The 23276-nt window shown below is 44.5% G+C and overlaps 1 protein-coding gene across 4 annotated transcripts in view; it reads left to right on the top strand.

Moving 5' to 3' along the window:
* The window catches only part of LOC123747858 (serine-rich adhesin for platelets), a 253551-nt gene that overhangs the window by 38866 nt on the left and 191409 nt on the right, over positions 1 to 23276 (top strand). For all 4 annotated transcript variants that reach the window (XM_069300602.1, XM_069300615.1, XM_069300609.1 and 1 more), the window contains exon 2: positions 17170 to 17941. In XM_069300602.1, the coding sequence (XP_069156703.1) occupies positions 17824 to 17941 (118 nt within the window). In that variant the 5' untranslated portion in view covers positions 17170 to 17823. The remainder of the gene's footprint in view (positions 1 to 17169; positions 17942 to 23276) is intronic.

The following is a 23276-nucleotide window of genomic DNA, read 5'->3' as shown; positions in this document are numbered from 1 at the left end:
AGTTGTAACAACGTTCTAATACGTCATAAACACGTTAAGCCAAGATGTAACAACTTTATTACAAGTTGTAACAAGCGGAAAATAGAGACAGTTTCGGTTTGTGTTTCCAGGGGAAAAGGCCTGTTGGTCCATACGAGGCAGCTCCTGTTTATAGCCACAGGTGTGGCGGCTAGATTAGTGAGCATTTGACCTTTGTTGATGAGGACGGGCTCTTCACGGTACTGAGCTCTTTAATGTGGTCGAAATGGATTTCGTTTGGTTAACTAACTAAAAAAACACACACGCAATATTCCACAGGTGTGGAATATTGCGTGTGTTTTTGACACACGCAATATTCCTGTCCTGTGTGACATTGTCACACTGTGTGTCACACTCTGTCACACTGTGTCACACTCTGTCATACTCTGTCACACTGTGCGAAGAAAAACTGTCTGAATATTACGACACGTCTAATTATATGCAAAAATTGATGAAGATTAAGTCACCCAAGATTATATTATGTGCAAGAAATTGATGGTGTTGTTAAAGCTGCCACCACTCCTCAATTACGGTCATTAATATGCTAATTAATATACCCAGGACCGTCTTGACCCCGAGGAGAGAGGTCAAGTCCTAGTGTAAGGAACTTAGATTATCTTAGATTAATTATAAAGATAATTAATAAAGTGTCAATTATAGATTATTGCTTTGGGGTTGTTGATAATTACTTTAGATATGAAAGTGCTTAGAGAAATCACTGAATAAGGCCAAGGACCCAATAAGCTCAAGATCATATATGCTCAAAGTTCAATGACAGGAAAAAATTAACTAAAAATTCCAAATAAACTTTAATATAGAATGTATTAATCAAAAAATCATTTCCCTAACCTAGAATACCCTATATCTGGAGGTTATCTGGAGATGATTTCGGGGCTTTAGTGTCCCCGCGGCCCGGTCCTCGACCGGGCCTCCACCCCCAGGAAGCAGCCCGTGACAGCTGACTAACACCCAGGTACCTATTTTACTGCTAGGTAACAGGGGCTTAGGGTGAAAGAAACTCTGCCCAATGTTTCTCGCCGGCGCCTGGGATCGAACCCAGGACCACAGGATCACAAGTCCAGCGTGCTGTCCGCTCGGCCGACTGGCTCCCTAGCTGGCAATGATCGACTTACTAACAACTGAAACTTTAGGCAGCTTTTGTCTTTGTGAATTCCATTTAGACCTATTGTCTTATGTATTTTTTAACGATTCTTCGCGGCAGGGGATCGTATTCCAGGGACCGTAGGATTAAGGACTTGCCCGAAACGCTACACGTACTAGTGGCTGGACAAGAATGTAACAACTCTTGTATATATCTTAAAAAAAAAAAAAAAAAATGTATGACCCTCTGTCCTGCGTGACAGTCAATACCAGCATTATCCTCACTCTAATAAGACTTAATCTAAATCTTCAGATTAGGCAAAATTGTAATTAATTTTGTCAATATAGATGTTAATAATAATAATGTGAATTCCAGCCAGGAATGAACAACCGTTCCCCTTGGCCCAAGATGGTACCTCCACACCAAGGGCCAGATTCACGAAGCAGTTACACAAGTACTTACGAACCTGTATAATCTTTTCTCAATGTTTGGTGGCTTTGTTTACAGTTATTAAACAGTTAATGAGCTCCGAAGCACCAGGAGGCTGTTTACAACAATAACAACAGTTGATTGGCAAGTTTTCATGCTTGTAAACTGATTAATAAATGTAACTAAAAGCCGTCAAAGATTGAGGAAAGATGTTCACGTTCGTAAGTACTTGCGTAACTGCTTCGTGAATCTGGCCCCAACAGGTCCAGACCCACACTAGATTCCTTGAAGAAATTACACAGACCTGTTGTTATTAAGCTCCGCCTTCTGAGGCCTTCTGGCCACGCCCCCTGACACCTAAAGGCCAATCACAGAATCTATGTCTAATCACTGAGCGAAGTCAGGACAATGATGCAATCCGAGTGGCCGGACTGCCTCACATCCTGGAAACGCAAACCGTAACTGTCTCTATTTTCCGCTTGTTACAACTTGTAATAAAGTTGTTACATCTTGGCTTAACGTGTTTATGACGAATTAGAACGTTGTTACAACTTGCTATATTGGTTGTTATAACTGGTTAGGTGTTAAAACTTGTTCGAACGTTGTACCAACGTCGTAGTTTCGGTGTGTGTTTGGCGGGGATCGACATAACAGCCTCTGTACCCACATTTGTCAAGTGTCAAACTGTGGTAAACCCACTGAGGGAAAGGAGAGGATAGGGGAGAGGCCGGAGGTAAAACCTGGCCTCCAGAGAGGCAGGAGGAGAGAAAGATCGGGAGGCCAGCGAGAGAGGCCTAGTATACTTACCTAGTTGTGTTTGCGGGGGTTGAGGTCTGGCTCTTTTGTCCCGCCTCTCAACTGTCAATCAACAGGTGTACAGGTTCCTGAGTCTACTGGGCTCTATCATATCTACTCTTGAAACTGTGTATGGAGTCAGCCTCCACCACATCACTGCCTAATGCATTCCATTTTATAGTGTACTAGTCAGCAGGGATACTCCTCTGTGAATAGCTTATATGAACCTGAATGTACCTGAAGGCCACCTCGATCTTCAGTGGCCTCGATGGGAACGGGAAGCTGGCGGCTTGTCAAAATTTCCGCCATTAGGGAATTATCGGCACAAAGAGCTAAGATGTTGACAAGCAATTATAGTCTTGCTGACATAAGATCCTTGTTACACGAGGTGTGTGTGTGTGTGTGTTAAGAGTTTTGTCCAGGCTGGCCTGTGACTGTGTCAACCTGTCCTCCAAACACCGTGGTGCCAGTGTTACAACCACTGTGGTGAAGAGTCAACACAGTAGACTGTTGCAACAGTCAGCTCTTATTGTGTACAAGTACTGCAGGTACTGTCGTCTCTGGAGGGAAGGTTAGGTTAAGTGCTCAAGTGGCACTAATAACACCTACAATGTTTCTTGAAACATTCTCCTGTATAGTTGTGATTTAGTGTGTATCAGTGTGTGTGTGTGTGTGTGTGTGTGTGTGTGTGTGTGTGTGTGTGTGTGTGTGTGTGTGTGTGTGTGTGTGTGTGTGTGTGTATAGTGTGTATAATCTAATATTTACATAACCTGCAATCTCTTAAAGTTGAAATAATTCGTTTACTGTACATATTTTTTTTGGTATGACAACTTTCTTGCAATTCTTTTGTAATGTCCTGTCATCATTGAAAGTCATAGGTCATGTAAATTATTTTAAATTCAAGTTATATTTAGTCTAAGACTTACCAATCAAATATAATTTTTTATTTGTTGCTATTATAATGTCAGCATTAGTCGTAATATATATATATATATATATATATATATATATATATATATATATATATATATATATATATATATATATATATATATATATATATGCGGGGTCAGCATTGTATATATATATATATATATATATATATATATATATATATATATATATATATATATATATATATATATATATCTACGGCTCCGTCGGCCGTAGAGAAGACAAATTAAAACACACAAAAATTTTGTCATTATATTAAGATTTACAATTCATTCACGCCAGCAACGTTGTTCGGGATCTTTTGAAATTCCCAAGAATTTGGCCGGACAGTAGAGCGACGGTCACGCTTCACGCAGGTCGGCGTTCAATCCCCGACCATCCAGTAGGCTCCATTCCTCCCCGTCCCATCCCAAATCCTTATCCTGACCCCCCTTCCCAGTGCTATATAGTCGTAATAGCTTGGCATCTTCTCCTGTTAGTTCGCTTCCCTTGCTTTGTACAAAAAAATATATAATTCGTACCTAGATTTAATGGGACATGTTCTAGCATTTTATCAATCCCTTCCTTCCCTCTCACAGGTTGACCGCTGTCAAGCCTCTGTTGACATGTTGACTCCTTGCCCGCCACCACGGCATTGTTCACCCATTGTGTCCCATTTGTCTTTATACCTCGAAACGTTATCAGGAATTTAGGGCAAGGTCGAGAGAGAAAGAGAGAGAGAGAGAGAGAGAGAGAGAGAGAGAGAGAGAGAGAGAGAGAGAGAGAGAGAAGCGGTGGAGCGAGGTCTCTGAATGACCCTTAAGAGGCTTCTCACCCCACCTGCCCCTCTAGGACTGCTAACACAAAGACAGCTTCATAGGGGTCAGCTTCACAGGGGTCAGCTCCACAGGGGTCAGCTTCACACGGGTCAGCTCCACAGGGGTCAGCTTCACAGGGGGTCAGCTCCACAGGGGTCACCTTCACAGGGGTCAGCTTCACAGGGGCCAGCTTCACAGGGGTCAGCTTCACAGGGGTCAGCTCCACAGGGGTCAGCTTCACAGGGGGTCAGCTCCACAGGGGGTCAGCTCCACAGGGGTCAGCTCCACAGGGGTCAGCTTCACAGGGGTCAGCTTCACAGGAGTCAGCTTCACAGGAGTCAGCTCCACAGGGGCCAGCTTCACAGGGGTCAGCTTCACAGGGGTCAGCTCCACAGGGGTCAGCTTCACAGGGGGTCAGCTCCACAGGGGTCACCTTCACAGGGGTCAGCTTCACAGGGGTCAGCTTCACAGGGGTCAGCTCCACAGGGGTCAGCTTCACAGGGGTCAGCTTCACAGAGGTCAGCTTCACTGGTACTGTTCCACTGTGGTTCACTTCTGCATTACCGAAAATACATAGATGCAGTGTACCAAATAAACTAGTATACATAGTGGCTGAGCATTATATGGATACATATAAATAGGTGCACAATAGACAATATGCGAGTATTCATACCTGTAGAGTAGTATTAAATGGGCGAATATACATAGCTGCAGATTAGCAGATGAAAGAGCATACATGATACAGAGAAACAGGTGTATTTGTGTGCCTTTGCAAAGTATGTATTGCATACTATGTATTGTGTCTATCTATCTACATGTCTATCTACAACTATGTATTGTTGTCCACTATACATAGTTGCAGAGCATGGAACCCCACGAGTATACATAGTTGCAGAGCATGACACCCACGAGTATACATAGTTGCAGAGCATGGAACCCCACGAGTATACATAGTTGCAGAGCATGACACCCACGAGTATACATAGTTGCAGAGCATGGAACCCACGAGTATGCATAGTTCCAGAGCATGGAACCCCACGAGTATACATAGTTGCAGAGCATGGAACCCCACGAGTATACATAGTTGCAGAGCATGACACCCACGAGTATACATAGTTGCAGAGCATGACACCCACGAGTATACATAGTTGCAGAGCATGGAACCCCACGAGTATACATAGTTGCAGAGCATGGAACCCACGAGTATACATAGTTGCAGAGCATGACACTCACGAGTATACATAGTTGCAGAGCATGGAACCTCACGAGTATACATAGTTGCAGAGAATGACACCCACGAGTATGCATAGTTGCAGAGCATGGAACCCACCAGTATACATAGTTGTTGAGCATGACACCCTTGTAACGATGTGTCATTGTGTGAGGTTAGCGCTAATGGGACCAATTTCAGTGTTTTCATAAGTCAAGGCCAATTTAACCTCCAAATGACTTTAACTACGTATTAAGCGGTGGCCCCCCCAAAAAAAGTCATTAACAGTGAAACAATTTTACTCATTAGTATTACTTAAGAGTTGACTTTAAACTTGGTGCCCAGACTTCTATACTACTCCCCCCCCCCACACCCGGATTGGAGGGTGGCTACGGCTGTCTTGTGATAATTTGATCTATGACGCTGTTGCTTGAAGCGGCGTGCAGCCCCCATATATATATATATATATATATATATATATATATATATATATATATATATATATATATATATATATATATATATATATATATATATATATATAACTGAAAACTCACACCCCAGAAGTGACTCGAACCCATACTCCCAGGAGCAACGCAACTGGTATGTACAGGGACGCCTTAATCCGCTTGACCATCACGACCGGACATAAGGAAGTGATAGCCGAGGCTATTTGAACCACTTCCCCGCCGGCACTCGGATGGTAATCTTGGGCATAGCATTTTATCAAATCACCTCATTCTTTGGGGCACACGTGAGGAACACAAATGCAAACAAGTTTGCAAAATGCAAACAATGCAAACTTGTTTGCATTTGTGTTCCTCACGTGTGCCCCAAAGAATGAGGTGATTTGATAAAATGCTATGCCCAAGATTACCATCCGAGTGCCGGCGGGGAAGTGGTTCAAATAGCCTCGGCTATCACTTCCTTATGTCCGGTCGTGATGGTCAAGCGGATTAAGGCGTCCCTGTACATACCAGTTGCGTTGCTCCTGGGAGTATGGGTTCGAGTCACTTCTGGGGTGTGAGTTTTCAGTTGTATATAGTCCTGGGGACCATTCAGGCTTGTTTGCATATATATATATATATATATATATATATATATATATATATATATATATATATATATATATATATATATATATATATATATATATATATATATATATACTATTCAGTGTAGATGGCGAGGATGTGAGGCTTAGTTTTTCTGAAGATGGCGTATTAAGGTTCATTTATCGGGAAATGAAGAAAGCTCTTGTCTGTCCGGAGTGGAGTGAGCTCTTTATCCGGATATGGAATGAGCTCTTTATCCGGATATGATAGTGAGTTGTTTGTCCGGATATGTGGTGAACTGTTTACTCCGGAGATGGAGTGAGGTCTAGGTTATCTTGTTCTTCCTGGACCTAACAATGGGGACGCCACAAGCGTCAGTCATCGAGGGAAGTGTTAGAATAGGCCGCCCACCTTTCCGTTTTCTTTGTTAAGAAGACCAAAGGGAGGTTTTCCTTGTTCCGCTCCTGTGTTTACCTCGTGGTGTCTGCTCCTCACATTCAGACAGAGAGAGAGAGAGAGAGAGAGAGAGAGAGAGAGAGAGAGAGAGAGAGAGAGAGAGAGAGAGAGAGAGAGAGAGAGAGGGAGGACAAAGAGAGAGAAAGAGAGAGGGAGGACAAAGAGAGAGACAGAGAGAGAGAGAGAGAGAGAGATGTAGATGTTGTACAGGCAGCGACAAGTGACACTGAGAAGCCAGAAAGTGATCGTAATATTCATCGTTTGTTATCACCATTAAAGTGAATGAGACAAACAGTAACGAGTTATCAGACCGATCAATAAATGGTTACGATGTGTGGCCCAGGAGCTGAAGCTCATTCCCTTCACATCATTTCTTTGACTGTCAGAAAACTTTTGGCACAATGGCCGACAAGTGTGAGAAATAGACCAAGTGTGAGAGAAAGCGTTCTCCAGTGACTGTGACAGATACCGGTAGTGAGAGTGAGAGTCATCACCAGCACCCAACCTGCTCCACACTGACATGAATGACCTTCCAGAGGTCATTCTACCACTTACGACCCTCTGCCACTTGCGGGCTATTCATGCCCGTGCCACCTCTTGGCTGGCTTAATCTTCATCAGTCAATCCATCAATTTCCCAGAGGCGGAAGGCAGCGCCCACTCGACTAGAAACATAAACACGAAGAACAGTTGAACAATTGCAAAAACAGTTGAACAATTGCAAGAACAGTTGAACAAACTGTAACAAAGATCAAACTAGTGATTGTATAATTAGCCTTAGATATACTACCTGTTTTGGGCTGTCTAATGGATATAGGAGACCGGGCAGCACTATACCAACCGGAAAATGATATTCTAGATAGAAGGAAAGAATTAAATCTGAAAGATTCATTCTGGGCTCTGTACCACGTATAGAGTGATATACCACGTATCATATATGCCACATATACCACGTATCATATATGCCACATATACCACGTATCAGGTGATTTTTTGGATAAGAAGACACAGGTAGATAACACACAAGGTAGATAGGCACATGGATAAGAAGGCACAGGTAGAAGCCAAGGTAAGATAATTATCAGGAAAGAGTACTAATTAAGTCATTAAGACTATGTAGCATTTCAGAGGGATGTGAGGGAAAGGATTTAGGAATGGACGGAGGGAAAGGAATGGAGGCCAGCCACATGGACGGTCAGGGAAGGGACGCCGGCCTGTCAGCAGGGAGACCGTCACTCTACCGTCCTGTCCAAGTAGTTGAGCGAGGTAGAAGCCAAGTACCCCGAAGGAGCCACAGGGTTGTCAGACAATATATATTAGTGACAGAATATTACAGAAATGGACGAAACTGGAGTGGTTTCGTGGAGGCAGATTCTAAGCAGGGATTGGAAGGCAGATATGGCAAAAACGTAAAGGGTGTGGCAACCTTTACACCAGCTGATTAACACCTGAGAGGCGGGACCGGAGAGCTGAAGCACGCACAGCTACGTGAGCACCTGAGCGGGTCAATGATATCACCCGGCCTGGTGAGGTAAATACGCCAGGTACGTGTGTGATAACGTGTATCTTTATGATAACGGCCGTGTTTAAAGGGTGAGTGAACAACAGGTTGGGTAGAACTCACTCTGGAGACTACTGGGCTTGGGGCCCAGCAGCTACATCCCGTCCCCATCGCCTAATAACGTCGCATTTCCGATGCAATTGAATAATCCGTGAAAAATGCCTCCCTTTTGTATACATGAAATCACATTAATATTGTCTCTTTCTGTACATCAGTTTACGGGCAATTCATGCCCGTGCCACCTCTTGGGTGGCTTAATCTTTTATCATCTGTACATCAGCCTCGCTAGGTTAGAGGGGTTGCCTGGGTACGCACTTTTCTGGTTAGGCAAAATCAGTTGCATTTGTTACGGAGTGGTAAATGGAGTGATGATCGGGCTGGACACACGACTATTGAAACAGCAAGTACAGCCTAGTCAACAAAATAGGAGTCGAAATTTTGAATTCAAAATTTCAATTCATTCAAAAAATTCAAAATTCAAAAAATTGAATTCAGTGTTAAATTTCGAAAAGAACTCGATTGACGTTGGATTGATGTGTGGAACAAGTGGGGGTGGTGGTTATCTTGAGATGATTTCGGGGCTTTAGTGTCCCCGCGGCCCGGTCCTCGACCAGGCCTCCACCTCCAGGAAGCAGCCCGTGACAGCTGACTAACACCCAGGTACCTATTTTACTGCTAGGTAACAGGGGCATAGGGTGAAAGAAACTCTGCCCATTGTTTCTCGCCGGCGCCTGGGATCGAACCCAGGACCACAGAATAAAAAATCCAGCGTGCTATCCGCTCGGCCGACCGGCTCCCTGGCGGGATACAAATAGAAATTGCCTCACTTGGAACAATAGAAGATTCATGTATTAATTGTTTTTTTCTACTCAAACGTGGCCACACATTTACAATGCTAACCAGCATATATATATATATATATATATATATATATATATATATATATATATATATATATATATATATATGTCGTACCTAGTAGCCAGAACGCACTTCTCAGCCTACTATGCAAGGCCCGATTTGCCTAATAAGCCAAGTTTTCATGAATTAATGTTTTTTCGACTGCCTAACCTACCTAACCTAACCTAACCTAACCTAACTTTTTCGGCTACCTAACCTAACCTAACCTATAAAGATAGGTTAGGTTAGGTTAGGTAGGGTTGGTTACGTTCGGTCATATATCTACGTTAATTTTAACTCCAATAAAAAAAATTGACCTCATACATATTGAAATGGGTAGCTTTATCATTTCATAAGAACAAAATTAGAGAAAATATATTAATTCAGGAAAACTTGGCTTATTAAGCAAATCGGGCCTTGCATAGTAGGCTGAGAAGTGCGTTCTGGCTACTAGGTACGACATATATATATATATATATATATATATATATATATATATATATATATATATATATATATATGCGAACAAGCCTGAATGGTCCCTAGGACTATATACGACTAAAAACTCACACCCCAGAAGTGACTCGAACCCATACTGCCAGGAGCAGCGCAACTGGTATCTACAGGACGCCATAATCTGCTTGATCATCACGACTGGACATAAGGAAGTGATAGCCTCACGTGTGCCCCAAAGAATGAGGTGATTTGATTAGATTACCAAGATTACCATCCGAGTGCCGGCGGGGAAGTGGTTCATATAGCTTCGGCTGTCACTTCCTTATGTCCGGTCTTGATGGTCAAGCGGATTAAGGCGTCCTGCAGATACCAGTTGCGTTGCTCCTGGCAGTATGGGTTCGAGTCACTTCTGGGGTGTGAATTTTCAGTCATATATATATATATATATATATATATATATATATATATATATATATATATATATATATATATATATATATATATATTATAAATATAATATATATTATATATATAATATATATATATATATATATATATATATATATATATATAATATATATATATTATATATTATATATTATATATATATATATATATATATATATATATATATATATATATATATATATATATATATATATATATATATGTCGTACCTAATAGCCAGAACGCACTTCTGAGCCTACTATGCAAGGCCCGATTTGCCTAATAAGCCAAGTTTTCATGAATTAATTGTTTTTCGACTACCTAACCTACCTAACCTAACCTAACCTAACTTTTTCTGCTACCTAACCTAACCTAACCTATAAAGATAGGTTAGGTTAGGTTAGGTAGGGTTGGTTAGGTTCGGTCATATATCTACGTTAATTTTAACTCCAATAAAAAAAATTGACCTCATACATAATGAAATGGGTAGCTTTATCATTTCATAAGAAAAAAATTAGAGAAAAAATATTAATTCAGGAAAACTTGGCTTATTAGGCAAATCGGGCCTTGCATAGTAGGCTCAGAAGTGCGTTCTGGCTATTAGGTACGACATATATATATATATATATATATATATATATATATATATATATATATATATATATATATATATATATATATATATATATATACATCTTCTATTCTCCATGGACAGGGTTAGAGATCTGTTAAATATATAATTCAGTGATTAGGTAAACAATATGTGGTTGATTGTAGTGCTTTTAAAATGCTAATTTAACCTACAAAGATAAATAAACATATTTACGTCTGTCCTTCATAAACAGTGTTTGAAGTGTCTTTTTACATAGCGTCACTAATGTGCGTTTATAAAGGTCACACACACACACACACACACACACACACACACACACACACACACACACACACACACACACACACACACATATGGGGTGAGAATAGCTTGAGCTACCTCATCCCTTTGTGTGTATTTTACCTCAATAAACTTATTTCAATTTCACACACACACACACACACACACACACACACACACACACACACACACACACACACACACACACACACACACACACACACATATGCACACACACACACACAAAATCTTGAATCACCAGGGTAAATCTTGCCTGACTGGCTTAATAGAATTCTACGATCAGGTGACACAGATTAAGCAAGAAAGAGAGGGCTGGGCGGACTATTTTCTTGGATTGTCGGAAAGCCTTTCACACAGTACCGCATAAGAGGCTGGTACATAAGCTGGAGAGACAGGCAGGTGTAGCTGGTAAGGTGCTCCAGTGGATAAGGGAAGCAATAGGAAGCAGAGAGTTACGGTGAGGGGTGAGACCTCAGATTGGCGTGAAGTCACCAGTGGAGTCCCACAAGGCTCTGTACTCGGTCCTATCTTGTTTCTGATATATGTAAGGATTAAGAAGGATTGAGAAGGATTAAGACAGAGAAGGATTGCTTGAGGCTTCAGAAGACCTAGACAAGCTGAAGGAATGGTCAAACAAATGGTTGTTAGATTTTAACCCAAGCAAATGTAATGTAATGAAGATAGGTGTAGGGAGCAGGAGGCCAGATACAAGATATCATTTGGGAGATGAAATTCTTCAAAAGTCAGAGAGAGAAAAAGACTTGGGGGTTGATATCACGCCAGACCTGTCTCCTGCAGCACATATCAAGAGGATAACATCAGCAGCATATGCCAGGCTGGCCATCATAAGAACGGCATTCAGAAACTTGTATAAGGAATCATTCAGAACTTTGTATACCACATATGTCAGGCCAATCCTGGAGTATGCAGCCCCAGCATGGAGTCCATATCTAGTCAAGGATAAGACTAAACTGGAAAAGGTTCAAAGGTTTGCCACCAGACTTGTCCCAGTGTTCACTGTATAAAAATATTTATCATTGTAAACATAATTAATTATTAACGTCATTGAGTTCCCATTGAGTTCTCGTTACCGGTACTGATGGAGCCATTAACGGCCCCTCGTTACCCGTACTGATGGAGCCATTAACGGCCCCTCGTTACCCGTACTGATGGAACCATTAACGGCCCCTCGTTACCCGTACTGATGGAGCCATTAACGGCCCCTCGTTACCCGTACTGATGGAGCCATTAACGGCCCCTCGTTACCCGTACTGATGGAGCCATTAACGGCCCCTCGTTACCCGTACTGATGGAGCTATTAACGGCCCCTCGTTACCCGTACTGATGGAGCCATTAACGGCCCCTCGTTACCCGTACTGATGGAGCCATTAACGGCCCCTCGTTACCCGTACTGATGGAGCCATTAACGACCCCTCGTTACCCGTACTGATGGAGCCATTAACGGCACCTCGTTACCCGTACTGCTGGAGCCATTAACGACCCCTCGTTACCCGTACTGATGGAGCCATTAACGGCCCCTCGTTACCCGTACTGCTGTAGCCATTAACGGCCCCTCGTTACCCGTACTGATGGAGCCATTAACGGCCCCTCGTTACCCGTACTGATGGAACCATTAACGGCCCCTCGTTACCCGTACTGATGGAACCATTAACGGCGGCGGTTTAAGTCGGTACAGGGTTTTTAATCCAACTGGCAGGAGCCGCCATTTTCCCCCATGCCTCTGGTCAGCTGATCATGTAAACAAATATTTTCATTATTGCCACCGGAGGCCGCTAGCTTATTGTGCACCCCATACTCGTCTGGTGAGCGGTAGCGCAGAAATAATAATAAACAAAATCTAATAAAAAAGTAATGCAGAGGGGCACACAAAATGTTGATCAGACCTTATCTTGAGGTTATCTTGAGATGATTTCGGGGCTTTAGTGTCCCCGCGGCCCGGTCCTCGACCAGGCCTCCACCCCCAGGAAGCAGCCCGTGACAGCTGACTAACTCCCGGGTACCTATTTACTGCTAGGTAACAGGGGCATTCAGGATGAAGAAACTTTGCCCATTTGTTTCTGCCTCGTGCGGGAATCGAACCCGCACCACAGGATTACGAGTCCTGCGCGCTATCCACCAGGCTACGAGGCCCCCTCAACCTTAACTGAAAAATTTTACATTAAGAATTACATCTAACCAACACACGTTATAATTATAGTAACAGATAGGTGGGTAACCCCCCCTCCCTATCCCACCACCCTATCTTCCTCCCCCCCCTCTTTACCATCCGTACTCCCCCCTAGAGTGCTGTTGTCGCCTCCCCTCTCCCCCTCCCCCGCACCCATCATCCCCAACATCCTTCCTGCTAGCCCCATCTCCGCTCCCAACCTCCCCGACCCTCATGACACCCCTGCCTCCCCCCCCCCTACTCACATCCCCCGGAAGTCCGGCTAATGGGGAAGGATACATGACACCTTCTCCAGAGGTCACTGTAGACTTTTAAGAAAGGGTTGTCGTCTGTCCCTGTTTCCTTTCCTTGTAGTGTGTTCTACTTGTCTAGTAGGAGGTATGCTGTCTATGGCATGGCCTTCAAGGACGCATCTTGCTATAGGGTGTTAGTGTATCCCCGTGTCTAGGTCTAGTGTCTTGCAGTGCCCCACGTGTCTCAGTTGAAGGCGCTAGATCTATCTTGAGATGATTTCGGGGCTTTTTAGTGTCCCCGCGGCCCAGTCCTGGACCAGGCCTCCACCCCCGGGAAGCAGCCCGTGACAGCTGACTAACACCCAGGTACCTATTTTACTGCTAGGTAACAGGGGCATAGGGTGAAAGAAACTCTGCCCATTGTTTCTCGCCGGCGCCTGGGATCGAACCCAGGATCACAGGATCACAAGTCCAGCGTGCTGTCCGCTCGGCCGACCGGCTCCCTGATAGGGTAAATTCCAGTTGGATTCAAAGAACAGCCTCTCATATTAAAATGTTTGGATTTCTCCAGCTGTGTTGACACTTATAAGAGCATCACTACCTAACACCGTGACTGATAACACAGTACGGCCTGGTGACGCCTACACCCGCCCCACCATGAAGGTAGCCACACACAGCCCTCACGCCCAGCCTGCTGCTAAGGACCTCGGGACACACCACACAAGGCACAGATTGAGAACAGCCTCACACAGACGATACAGTACTCCGCCGGATCTCACCATTGAGCTACAGGGAGGGCGGGAAGCACTGCCATTGTTCACTAGTCTGACAGCAACACAACTGAAGGGATTGCAAGAGGCAATAATTTGGCATCCGGTTTGCAAGGTGAACTGTTGACTATCCTCGTTGGACTCAAAATGATTGAAAACACCGCAGTAGACATCTTAATTATTTCTGATTCCCTTTCTTCGTTGCAAGCATTAAATGGCTTCCAATCAAGTTGTATCGTACTTGTGTTTACAGCCAGACATAGATCTGTTCTTAATTGAGACGTTAACGTTAAATTGTTGTTCATTGTTTGTGAGGAGTTTGTGGTCTGTTGTCAATAATGTGTACCCGGGTGAGGCGGCTTGAGCGCTGCCACCACCGCCAGGGAAGAACTTTTATTGGTAAGCTTTAGCGTAGTCAGTCCAGTCTTGTGTAGGACATCCAGTTGATAAACGTCGAACTCTGGAAATCACCATCATCATCATCATCATCATCATCATCATCATCATCATCATCATCATCATCATCATCATCATCATCATCATCATCATCATCATCATCATCATCATCCTCATCATCATCATCATCGTCATTTTAATGCCGACGCTTCTTAAGATGGGGACATGTTTTTGATAAGAGAGGTGAAGCTCCTTCATTTAGAGATGATAATTAGTACGGAAAAAAAAAGACATCTCCCGTCACGCAGGGTGCAGTCGCGCCTCCACAGATCTCCAGTATCAGCTCTTGATACTAGTGATGGCTCAAAAGGGCCACCACTTACGAGCTATTCATGCCCGTGCCACCTTTTGGGTGGCTTCATCTTCATAACACATTCACAAGGGAGACATCTCCCGCCATGCAGGGTGCATTCGCACCTCCACAGATCTCCAGTATCAGCTCTTGATACTGGTAATGGCTCAAAAGGGCCACCACTTACGGGCTATTCATGCCCGTGCCACCTTTTGGGTGGTTTAATCTTCATCAGTCAATCAGTACGGAAAAGGTATCAAGTTTGTGTGTAATGAATGTACAAAATATTGGTCAGTGCCCAGCACCGCCCGGTGAGACAACAACTATTATTATTATTATTATTATTATTATTATTATTATTATTATTATTAGTAGTAGTAGTAGTAGTAGTAGTAGTAGTAGTAGTAGTAGTAGTAGTAGTATTATTAGTATTATTATTTCCACAATATTTTCACCAATTATTACCAACAATTACAACAATGTTTTTTCTCGAATTTGAACGTGAAGATAATTCGTAGCCTTGGGGTGTCATATTTCCTCAATAGCAATATTTATGATTTATTTTAATGCTCTCTTGACTGCTAGAGAAGTGTGGGGGGAGGGGGGGGTGTCATGTGACAGCCAGCCACCCTTCCAAGCAACATTGAGGAACAGCTGCAGTTGTAGGCTCTGTGGTGTAGATCCCACATTGTAACACCCGAGCTATATGTAACACCACTATAATGGATACTAAACTAATAATGTAAACACTACTACTTATCCTGAGTAACACTTCCTATCAGTTGCACTTGGTAACACTGTTATTGAACACGGTAATATGAGCTGACATATGATGGTTACACCGGAACCAAGAGGTACACTGCGAAACAAGGAAATGCTAACACAAGGATTTAATACGCTGCCACCATCTGCCTTGACCATTGAGACTATATCAAGCAACGAGGCAAGAAACATTGCTTGACTTGGAGAGTACTTTCTATGACTGTCATTAATTATGGGATGGTTGTCAGCCACTATATCCAAAAGGCTTAGAGGATTCAACAATTGACACAGACGGGAAATTTAACATGAGTTTATTGAGATACCAAAATTATGCTAATCACAACTTATAAATCCTACTCTAACATTGGCCAAAAGTTAAGAAATTTGGACATGGAACCAAAACCTCAGAGATCACACACATTACCTTAAGACCTCTGTCTCTCCCTGGCTGAGATGTTCTTCACAGACCCGCTCTCGATCCCGGTGTCCCGCACTCTCTGTCCCTAAGTCTCTACAGGACCAATATATACCCTCGAAAAAGGGGAAAGGGAAGATTTACTGTTGCTACCTAGATCAGAAATGCCAGGAGGGTCGGGCCACACGTGCACAAACACTTGAAAATATTTCAATTAAGCTTGTTTGACATTCACCATACTCTCTTCAAGAGAGGAGTTATTAATTACGTGTGACTGACCTCTGACCTGGCCAAAAGGGGGAGATCCATGGATGTTTACACATAAGAATCTGTAGTCTAATTCCATTGCAATGTTTGACAAGAGTATCATGAAATTTTACATACTTGAAACTATGCTGACTAAGACTAACCCAGGAATTTTTTAATCAACATACAAGATAATCCGGAGGTCATCTGGGCTGACCTCTTGGAGAAGGCTTCCCTGGGTGTAAACTCTAAGGGTGGGGGGGGGGTCATGCATGTTACAACATGGTCCAGGGTGTAGCACCCACATGGTGCTAGAGCAGTCGTAGGGCGCATTTCTCGAGGAGCTCCGTGTCGTCTCTGATATACACTGAGAGTATTTTATTGTGTTATTTGCATCTTGGACTGTATTGTATTTTTTTGTATTATATATTCACTGCTGTGCTTTATGGTCATTATCATCTATTCACTGCATTTGGTTGTACATTGTGTATATTGTTTTTTGTCACAATTATACGAACGTTTTCATATATTTTATCGAGTGCAATGTTTCAATCCTGCTGATAGCGACGATGTGTTAGTTTAGCTGTGTGTTGAGCTTTACCATAGTGAAGATGTAGTACATACTCCTCACATCCATGGCATGTAACGTGGACAATTACAATAGTGCAGTTAATCTCGGGAAGGTGATTTGATAAGGTACATATTTGTGTTGCAGATACGATGGTTGGCGAAGCTGGCCTGTGACCCCCGGGACCCACCACTGTCTTCTGCCAGCCTCGGGGACATCCTCGTCAGCGGCCACTGTGCTAGCAGGACGCGGCCCTCCCATCAACACGGACGACGACACTAGTGCACCCCTGCGCGCGTAGAACACCGAGGAAACTCATATATTAACGTGTGATGCGAGTGTGTGGGTACGCGACTGTCATGTCACAAAGTGAAGAGTTAATTGGCCTATTTTGTGTATACGTGGTAGTGCCGTGTTGAGAGTCAGGGTGTGTGTTGTGGACGCCACCACTCTGCTACACAAGACCCCAATAGTCGCTGGAGTGCTACCAGAGGTTAAGTCGAGGGCGGTGAAGCCTAGCGGCGCGCTCTCTCACCGCTCAACCTTTACACCTTCCCTCTATAACTCTCAGTTTTTATAGTTTTTCGTACCGGGAAAGTTGTTTCTTTCTAATGTGACTCTGTTGCGAAACATTATCATTTTTTTTCATCGTAGTTGTTTGTTAGCGGTGAATAAGTGAAGTGCGGGAAGCTTACGGGTGAAATTACAAGCGTGTTGATCGCTCTGAAACGCCGGTTCGGTTCAAGTGCTCGTTAAGGTGGGTTGTAGTGAGGTGATTTGTGCCAGTTGGAGGTTGGGACGATGTTGCCGTCACCAATGAGAGCTCTGTGCCGGGGCCCGCAGGAGAAGTCCCCGGACGAGCTCCACCTGGCGGTGCTCACCGGCAGGACCAAGAGGATCAAACACCTCCTCAAGAAAGGTAAGAAAAACCTCACATCTTTTGTCTTCCTTCTCGCTACAATGGATCCAAACATCTCTGCCTTTAGCCAATAGTCTGTCTGTGTGTGGGTGTGTGTGTGTGGTATTTTTTGGGTTAATTAATATTGCAGTCTTTTAATCTGGTTAACTCTTGGTGAACGTGATTGGTCACCCTCCTGCGTTTTCTTTGTGGTTTGTGGGTCGGACAAAGGCTCACTTGTGTACCTTGTAATGCCTCGGGATCCACACGCGGGTAAATAGTTGCTTCAAAGCCATATTGTTTTACTCTTTTTTTTTTATCCTTTAGGATTTTTTACACACAATTCCCGCCCCCAAAATGTAAATATCCCATAAGATAGAAAGGTTCCCGGGGGCGCAGGTTGTGTATACTAAGAGATGAAAAATGTGTTTACAGGTAAACAATTTGATTGATAAAGATTAAGCCACGCAAGAGGCGGCACGGGCATGAATAGCCCGTAAAGGTAAACAATTGCCCTTCACACCTTTTATATACGGCGAAGAAAACCATATAAAGTATACTTTTAATTTGTTATATTTGTTGTATATTTTTTTTTTTTGTTATATTATTAATTGTTCATTTTTTGGCTTTTCATATTTTTATAATTATATATCTTTGTCAAATGTTAACGTACAATTTATTTCGTTATTGTCTAGCAATTAGTGGAAGTAACGTAGAGGTGCGTCACCTTGTGGAGCCTCGCTCCTGGGGTGGTGTTCCACCTGCCTGGGGGTTACCTGGGGGTGATTTTGGGGCTCAGCGACCCCGCGGCCCGGTCGTCGATCAGGCCTTCTCGTTGCTGGACTGGTCAACCAGGCTGTTGGACGCGGCTGCTCGCAGCCTGACGTATGAGTCACAGCCTGGTTGATTAGGTATCCTTTGGAGGTGTTTGTCAAGTTCTCTCTTGAGCACTGTGAGGGGTCGAGGGGGGGGGGAGAGGGTGCAAGTAACCACCCACCACCTTGCAGGGGGGGGGGGGTGCAAGTTACTACCCCAACACCTGGCAGGGGGGGGGGAGAGAGAGGGGGGGGGGCAAGTAACTATCCCACCACCTGGCAGGGGGGGGAGAGGGGGGTGCAAGTAACCACCCCACCACCTGGCATGGGAGGGAGAGGGGGTGCAAGTAACCACCCCACCACGTGGCATGGGAGGGAGACGGGGGTGCAAGTAACCACCCCACCACCTGGCATGGGAGGGAGACGGGGGTGCAAGTAACCACCCCGCTGCTTGTAATAGACAGCTTCCTGGCTAATTTTTCGGTCCGCCGATCTCCATTCTCTGTTAACCCGCGAACAGAAAACGAGGAGCAGGGCGACATGTGTGGCCTCTGCTGGGACGATCACGGGAACACAACCGACTGATCTGGCGGGGGGGAATACAATTGACTGAACGGGGTAAAATATAAGTGATTAACAAGAGCCGATGTTTATACTCGGGAAGTAAGTACTTAGAACTGCCAAAATCCAAGAGATTTCTCAGTGTAAATAAAGACCTCGTCTGGCGTAAGAGTTGCGTATGGAGTACATATATACCCGCCGGAGTTCACGCCACTGCTGAGGAGTGTAGAGGTGGACGAGAGTGGTGTTGGATACGATGTCTCTCTCCAGGAGGGCTTATAGATGCTTGTGTTATGGTGAGTATTAACAGCTCCAGGGTGTTGCCTCACTCGTGAGGACTTTGGGAACTCTTCCTCCTCACAGCTACGCCCACACGGCCTTGATCCCGCCCGCACAGGAAACACGCTTACCTAACAAATAAGGAAAGTGCAGAAGGCTTATACGAGACAGCTCCTGTTTACATTCACCCAAGCTCACTCACATGCGTGTCTAACTTACGCTGGAAACAATCCAGTGAGCCTACGTCTGTTATATTACCGCGATTCAGAGCTTGAAGAGCAAGTTTTTCAACGTTAGGAAATGCGTAAAGCATCAGGTACAAATGTGATGAGGCGGAGCACCAGAGTTAGATTTTATGACAGCAGACGATGATAAATCCTCCCCCCCCGGCCCTCCCCCCCCCACTCCACCCACGTTAACTCCCAGACGTTACAGACCACGCCCAGGTACGCTCACATGACCATGTACACTCCAACGGTCACACGTGACTGTAGCAGCTGACACACACATACACACACACACACACACACACACACACACACACACACACACACACACACACACACACACACACACACACACACACAAACACACACACACACACACACACACACACACACACAATTTGTGTGTGTGTGGGTGTGTGTGTGTTGACTCAGACCAATCCTGGAGTATGCGGCTCCAGCCTGAAGTCCATATCTACTCAAGCATAAGATTAAACTGGAAAAAGTTCAAAGGTTTGCCACCAGACTAGTACCCGAGCTGAGAGGTATGAGCTACGAGGAGAGACTACGGGAATTAAACCTCACGTCACTGGGAGACAGAGGAGTTAGAGGGGGACATGATCACCACATACAAGATTCTCAGAGAAATTGATAGGGTAGGTAAAGACAGGCTATTTGCCACAAGGGGCACACGCACTGGGGGACACAGGTGGAAATTGAGTGCCCAAATGAGCCATAGAAACGTTAGAAAGAATTTTTTCAGTGTCAGAGTAGTAGACAAATGGAATGCATTAGGAAGTGATGTGGTGGAGGCTGACTCCATACACAGCTTCAAGTGTAGATATGATAGAACCCAGTAGGCTCAGGAACCTGTACATTAGTTGATTGACAGTTGAAAGGCGGGACCAAAGAGCCAGAGCTCAACCTCCGCAAGCACAATTAGGTAAATACACAACCCTGCCCAACCCTGTCTCCTGAAGCCCACATCAAAAGAATAACATCTGCGGCGTATGCGAGGCTGGCTAACATCAGAACTGCCTTCAGGAACCTGTGTTAGAAATCATTCAGAACCTTGTATACCACATATGCAAGACCAATCCTGGAGTATGCAGCCCCAGCATACCTTGCCCGTACCTTGTCAAGCACAAGGAGAAGCTTGAAAAAGTTCAGAGATATGCCACTAGGCTAGTCCCAGAACTAAGAGGCATGAGTTACGAAGAAAGGCTGCGAGAAATGCACGTCACGACACTAGAAAACAGAAGAGTAAGGGGAGACATGATCACTACCTACAAAATTCTCAGAGGAATTGACAGGGTAGATAAAGATAAACTGTTTGACACGGGTGGTACGAGAACAAGGGGACACAAACTGAGTACCCAAATGAGCCACAGGGACGTTTGAAACAACTTTTTCAGTGTCAGAGTAATTAACAGATAAAATGCATTAGGCAGTGATGTGGTGGAGGCTGACTCCATACATAGCTTCAAATGTAGATATGATAGAGCCCAGTAGGCTCAGGAACCTGTACATTAGTTGATTGATAGTTGAGAGGCGGGACCAAAGAGCCAAAGCTCAACCCTCGTATGCACAATTAGGTAAGTACACACTCACACACACAGTGGGGTGGGTGGTGGCTGAGTGAACAGCGCTCTAGACTCGTGGACCTAGGGACGGGGGTTCGATCCCCCGGCACCGCCGGAAAGACAAATGGGCCACACGCTGATGCCCCCCCCCCCTTCGTTACATAGCAGTAAATAGGTACCTGGGAGTTAGGCAGCTGCTACGGGCTGCTTCCTGGTGTGTGTATGTGTGAAAAACAAATTAGTTAGTAGTTAGTAACAGTTGATTGATTGACAGTTGAGAGGCGGGCCGACAGAGTAGAGCTCAACCCCCGCAAGCACAATTAGGTGAATACACAAAGGTATGCCAGCAGACTAGTACCCGAGCTGAGAGGAATGAGCTACAAAGAGAGACTGTACGGGAACTGAACCTCACGTCGTTGGAAGAAAGATGAGTTAATGGAGATATGATCACTACATACAAGAATCTCAGAGGAATTGATATAGATAAAGACACAGGGGGACACATTTGCCCCTCTGTGTTATTTAACACAAGGGGCACACGCACAAGGGGACACAGGTGGGAACTAAGTACCCAAATTAGCCGCAGAGATATTATAAATAATTTTTTCAGTGTCACAGTAGTTAAGAAATGGAATGCATTAGGCAATGATGTGGTGGAGGCTGACTCCATACACAGTTTCAAGTGTAGATATGATAGAGCCCAGTAGGCTCAGATAGCTGTACACCAATTGATTGACAGTTGAGAGGTGGGATCAAAGAGCCGAGGCGCAATCAACAAGCACAATTAGGTGAGAACACATACACAATATATAATATTACTCAACCCCCAAAACTGCTACACACTACGGAAAGCAGTTTCCGTAGTCAAGCCTGGCCTCGGCCCGGGCTAGGGGAGTAGAAGAACTCCCAGAACCCCATCATCAAGCAGGTACCAAGCAGGTATCAGTCACAAATTTCAAGACTGAAAAATTGCTGGGGGTCGCTATAGATGCCAGCCCTGTGTCTGGTAACTGGCATCTTTACCTAGGCTCAATACCCTTCATTTGTTAGCAGTAAACTGCATCTGCACATTTCTCACCCATTCTGATAGCCTATCTTGATCGTCCTGTACATCTGCTTGTTGGTGAGGAATGTGTTTGCTGGGACACGTTGGGGTGTGGGTGAAATCTTGCTACCCCGACCAGCCTATGTTTATCCCGGACCGCAGATCTTTCCCTTTGTTAATTTGGGTGAGGCTAGCCCCAAATGCGTGGCCTCCTACTTTGGACAGACAAACAGACATTCGGTGCGTGGGCGAGGCTCCGTCGTTGACTGCACACAGGTCGTTGGTGTGTGTGTGGGGTGAGGCGGTGTCGTCCCCCTGTAAGTCGTCGTTGTCTGGGTGAGGTTCTCACGCTCGCCGCTCACAGGTTGGCGGAATCTTACCACAAAGGAAATTCCTGCTAAGAATGATTTTATCTGAACCGTGCCAACACGGCTTCCGGTACTGTGGGTGTGTGTGTGTGCTCACTCACCTTGTTGTGCTTGCGGGGGTTGAGCTCTGACTCTTTGGTCCCGCCTCTCAACTGTCAATCAACTGGTGTACAGGTTCCTGAGCTTACTGGGCTCTATCATATCTACACTTGAAACTGTGTATGGAGTCTACCTCCACCACATCACTTCCTAATGCATTCCACCTGTTAACTATGACACTTAAAAAATCTTACTAATGTCTCTGTGGTTCATTTGGGTACTCAGTCTCCACCTGTGTCCTGTCTTGTCTTGTGTACTTGATTGGTCACGCTCTCGATCGGTTAATGCAATAACTTACTCCCCTCATGTACCTAAAATTAAGAATGAATTATTATATTTGCCTTGGAAACTGTATTGAGTTTCTTGAACAGTTTCCCCTTGT

The sequence above is a fragment of the Procambarus clarkii genome, chromosome 5, assembly GCF_040958095.1.
Source record: "Procambarus clarkii isolate CNS0578487 chromosome 5, FALCON_Pclarkii_2.0, whole genome shotgun sequence".
NCBI classification, from domain to species: domain Eukaryota; kingdom Metazoa; phylum Arthropoda; class Malacostraca; order Decapoda; family Cambaridae; genus Procambarus; species Procambarus clarkii.
The sequence above is the reverse complement of the archived record's forward strand: the minus strand, read 5'-3'. Positions and strand labels throughout refer to the sequence as shown.